The sequence below is a fragment of the Penaeus vannamei genome, unplaced genomic scaffold (assembly GCF_042767895.1).
Source record: "Penaeus vannamei isolate JL-2024 unplaced genomic scaffold, ASM4276789v1 unanchor1028, whole genome shotgun sequence".
In the NCBI taxonomy this organism is placed as follows: domain Eukaryota; kingdom Metazoa; phylum Arthropoda; class Malacostraca; order Decapoda; family Penaeidae; genus Penaeus; species Penaeus vannamei.
Genome location: NW_027214032.1, coordinates 1 through 5,000, shown reverse-complemented (window position 1 = coordinate 5,000; position 5,000 = coordinate 1). Strand labels below are relative to the sequence as shown.

At 31.3% G+C, this 5,000-nt stretch overlaps 2 protein-coding genes across 2 annotated transcripts in view; one reads left to right on the top strand and one right to left on the bottom strand.

The window, feature by feature from the left end:
* Positions 1–1,027, top strand: part of Dpck (Dephospho-CoA kinase) — a 10,062-nt gene extending 9,035 nt beyond the window's left edge. Inside the window, exon 6 of the mRNA XM_027371878.2 lies at positions 1–1,027. This exon is cut by the window's left edge and continues 386 nt beyond it. The gene's annotated coding sequence lies outside the window, so the exon portion shown is untranslated.
* Positions 1,028–3,539: 2,512 nt separating this feature from the next.
* Positions 3,540–4,940, bottom strand: CIAPIN1 (cytokine induced apoptosis inhibitor 1; the record flags this gene model as incomplete). The annotated part of the gene is given in 1 exon segment (XM_070119998.1): positions 3,540–4,940. A coding segment is annotated over 1 exon segment (743 nt), but the record flags the coding sequence as incomplete, so codon positions are not given.
* Positions 4,941–5,000: the final 60 nt, after the last annotated feature.

Below are 5,000 nucleotides of genomic sequence, written 5' to 3'. Positions count from 1 at the left end.
GACTTGAGGATAAGTTTACTTAAGTGTGAATTTAGCATATTAATCTACCAATGAATGTGAATGAAGATCCGGACTGCAACTACTTCATTTTTTTTGCAAATTTACTTCTTTATTTTATGTAAATTTCATGTTCACAGACTAGAGGATTCTTTTTTTTTGCATTACCTTCTGTTCAGAAACCCATATTTACATTATTGATGCAATTTTATTTGAATATATTTTGTACTTCTAATATTGATAGATTTTTAAAGTAAATGGTAAATGTTCTAAAATGCATTTGTTTTTTCTTCTTGAATACATTGTCCATGTTCATATTTAATACAGATGTGTATATGTGAAAAATATTGTTGTGACGTAATGAACATGCTGCAAGGCTGTGAATCTTTCGAATAATCAATGTCTTGTATAGTGTATGTATGTCAAAATATTATTTTTAAAAAGGTTCTCTTTCTATGTATAGGATTGTATGTTCTTATAGTAATTATGTTGATGCACAACTAGTTGTATTTTTAAACAGTGTATTTTTTCATATTACAAATTTACATATCAGCATAGAAAAGGAAAATCCATTTGGCATTTTGAAGTGCAATATTCTCTTGTTTTTCTGTTGTATATGCATGTGTATGTGTCAAAGCAACATTTATTAATCAACAAGGATTAAAGTGCGATATGTAGTCCCAAGGAAAAGCTAAATTGGTTGTTATAGTGTGGAGTCTGCTAAATTTACTTTTTTTCTGTCATATTTTGGTCTCCAACTACCTTTAATTGTATATTCTTTTCTGGGTATCTTAGATAAGCATATATATTTTTATTGCAAGATCTGTTGTACATTTTGAGTCAGATTTGACTTATGAGGCAGATGTACATTCTTTTTAGCATTTTCTATTTTTAAAAATAGCTTGCTTAGTTATATTTTACATAATTGACATTTTCAACTTTTAGTATGGACTAGCTCAGAAAGTTGTTAAATTAGTATCATTGTTTTATAGCTACTATTATCTCAAAGCTAATAAAACAGAGGATTTATTCTGCAGTTTTTAATTCATCCCTTCAGCATTAAATATTTTCATCTTTTACATTCATATTTAATGAAGTCATAGATAGTTGTTCCACAGTGTACCTTGTTAAGTGTAAAGGTTTGATGAAGTGTAAGGTTATTTTGGAAAGCCTTCAGAGAGGCACCAAATTTGTCTTTGATATAATTTATCTTCTAAAATGACTGGGTGATTCTGTAAAGTGATGATGCATTGATAATGGCAAGATATTTACTGAAAAACTAAAGTAATGATAGAAATAGTAATAATAACATTTATAACACTACAATTATAACAATTGTCATAAAATGATGCCACTAATTCTAATAGTGACAGTTAACTTACGATGGCAATATTGTTGAATAAAGTAATGATATTAACCTACTGATGCCAGGATTTCAAAAATACTTGACATGTCTGCTGTGATTCTAGTTAATTAATTGTGTTTATACATAGATGGCTCCACAAGCGCTTTGTCACAAAAAAGTTGATCATTAGTCCTACATATCTTACCTATTTATCCATTTTCTTGATTTCCAAATTCTTATTTCTTATTCTTTTCTGCTATTAATATTGTTAATTACACTTTAATAATCATAATGTTGATAATGATAATAACATATATTTCATTAGTATTAGAAAAAAAAATCCGAAACCCAAAGAATGGGGCAATCAGATGAGGTTATAGTGGCCTACTAATTGGCCCTTTGGTGGCCGAGCACTTGTGGAGCCGTATATGTGTAAACAAATTCACAAAACAAAACTACAGTGTACAGTACGTGTATTTGGCACCAATGGGTTAATAACAGGAATACCAATTATACCAACTATTTTAAGAATCAAAACTTCAAAGCTTAGCAGACATGAGCATGAGATTGAATCTAGAATTTTAATAGCTTTATTTGAGATAATATCCAGTTTTGATAGTCACCAGATAGTTTTTATATTTGATGAAATGCTATAATGTGAATTTATCCAAAAGTACCTGAGGGAGGAATTTTAGCATTGATTTTGATTGATAATGAATTACTGAATAAATTAGATACAGATATGACTATTTCGTTAGGCATTTTTTCTGCAAAATGTGTAGTGTTCCTTAAAAAAAAAATCTATAGTGTCAGCTATTGAAAGAAAAGAAAACTGTCTGCTTGTTAAAAAAAAAAAGAAAAAAAAAGAAACTGCTATACACTCAATTAAAATCAAATTTGAATTTTGCCTTCAATGTATTTATGTTATTCAAAAGTTCCCCCTCTCCAAATAAAAAAAAGTTTGATGATTAATTTATTTACAGCATTATTCTGTTGCCTAATATGACAATTTTTAATATTTTTTTATGCCAGCTGCTTTGATTATGCTTGTCCATTAACCAGATTTCAATTTAAATGTAATTTTTTTTTCATAATTTATGCAAAAATAGTATAAATGAATAAGTTTATATCTCACAAAGTATAGTTCTGTTGAGTGAAAATATATCAGTTATGATATTACTAAAAACATAAGAAATACAATAGGATACCTTTGCACACCAATATAAGGGCATATCTTATGCTAAATTCTTCAGGATGCATTTCAGACCTACATGGCTTTCTCTAGAAGGATTTCTGTACATTCAGATTTACGTTGCTGTGGACGAGAATAACCTTGAACACTTTATGAATAACTGTACAATGCCTTGAACACATTTACAAAAACAGCAACTCTTCCTTTTATCATGACAAAATACTTTTTCCGAGGCTGCTGCTGATGAAAAAAACCCTGACATTTTGCATATGATGAATCACATATTGCAGTTTTATTAGTATTTTTTTGCTTTTTGGGTACTTTATAATTCAGACACATTCATGATACCTTCCACTGGCAAACTATCATGACTAGACAAACTCAAAAAATAAAAACTGAGCTTACAGTAGAATATATCCTTGTGGAATTCATGCTGAACAAATTGCAACAGGGACAGAGGGAGATATCTGTGAGATATGTAAAGTCTATGCAAAGCGGAGGTGTAGAAAAATCAGATATGGTACTTGTTATATGATCAAAGCTCTTTCATGCAAATCAGGTCTTTGATTTATTCATCTAGTAATACAAAGTCTGTATGTGAATATTTTAGCTCTGCTATCAAAATTCTAAGTTTGGCATGAGCTTCTATCTCTTATTCTGGAGCTATATTCTTTCCAAATATACTTTGTAGCTTTGTTAAAACTATTACAAAATCTGGTTTTCTTGTTTTCTTTTGTGGTTGATTACTTGATATCATTTTTCATACCATCTTACATTACTATTATTTATTTAAATATGCATAAAACAGTTGGAAATATGTGCTGTTCTGAAGAAATATTTGCAATGAACTTTTACATTCATATTCATCTTTGAGGACAGGTCTTCTTAACAGTGCTTTTGAACAAATTATCAGCAGACTCTCTATTCAGATTACTTGAGAATGATGAACTGTGAACTCTTTCTTCATCAATACACAAAGTTAATTCATGAATGAAACAAAAGGTATTAATATCATTCAGGTTTATTTTTTACAGGATTTGTTTTATTATCAGAAATACACCATAAATTATAGGAAATAGTATAGATAAATATTCCTTTGATGAAGGTATGGAGTTAAAATTAAGACTGATCTCACTAACCTTTCTTGAGGCACCTAAATCAAAATCATTTTTCAATACAATCTCATTAATCTAACACAGGAAATACTTTACGAATTGCAAAAGGAACAACCTACTGATACAAAATGATTTGATTATCCCACAATCCTATGTAGTTTAAGTTTACTTTTTAGACTGAACTTATAATACAACATAATACAACATGAAACTTAAAACAAATATTACACATACCAAATAGCAATATAAACCTGATAAATTGTTATTTATTAAGAGGTCACCATGAATTCCTGCACATAAGTTTGCTACCTGTGCCAGTTCGTTTCATATATACATCCCAAAAACAAATAAACATAAAAAATAATCATGTATATATAATTTCATTTCAGTTTTACAACACACCTCATGAGACTATGTGAGCACAAACAACCATTTTTTTTTTTACTAAGTAGCAAAAAAAATATATAATTTATATACGATTACTTATATCTCATTTCTACAATCAAGCCCATGAGACTGCTTGACTTCTAGTGTAAAATTACGATCCCTTAGGTACTATCCTGCAATGTCTTTTCTTCGAGTTTTACCTTTTCCCCGGGTTTAAAAGCAGGCATGCCAAGGTAAGGGCAGGAAGCACACCTAAAAGCATCCCCGAGATAACAGCTCCCACACGATGATTTAAAGTCCTTCTTCGTTGCTTCCTTGTTCTTCATATCTTCGGCATCGAGCTCCTCTTTCAGTCCACACACGCAATTTTTGCAGGCCTTCCGTTTCCCGGTTGTCCCACAAACCTTTAAGCTCGTTGGGTCTGGTCGAATCAAGTCTTCCTCTGTTAACAAGTCATCAGGATCAGCCAAGTCTACATCATCGTCATTTAGGTCAATGTTCCAAGTATTTGCTGGAGCCTTTGCTGCTGGCTTTGCAAAGGAGAGTTTCATGGAAGACCCAACTTCAAAGTCTGGCTTTAAACACGTGACCTCAAAAACAGGCACTGTAACATCTCTCTTCTGCTCGTCTGTGAGGTTGGCATTTCTTGGTTCAGACACTGAGGTAAAACCACCGAGTTTTAAATTTGACTGTGTGCTGGCAGCATCAGTTGTTCTCATGGTTAAGGAACCCTTAGGTTTCAGGGTACGCAAGACTTCCCCCAAAAGGTCTACTGGACATTGGAAAGTGAATGGCGGAAGAACTCCTACTAACACATGGTCAAACGAACTTGCAGTGTGATTGGAACTTGTTAACATATCAGCATTTTCAACAGCTACTTTTCCTTCATCTCCAACAGTAGACTGAAAGAATACAGTTATTCAATACAACTTCAGATTCATAAATAAAGATGAATAATGATTTC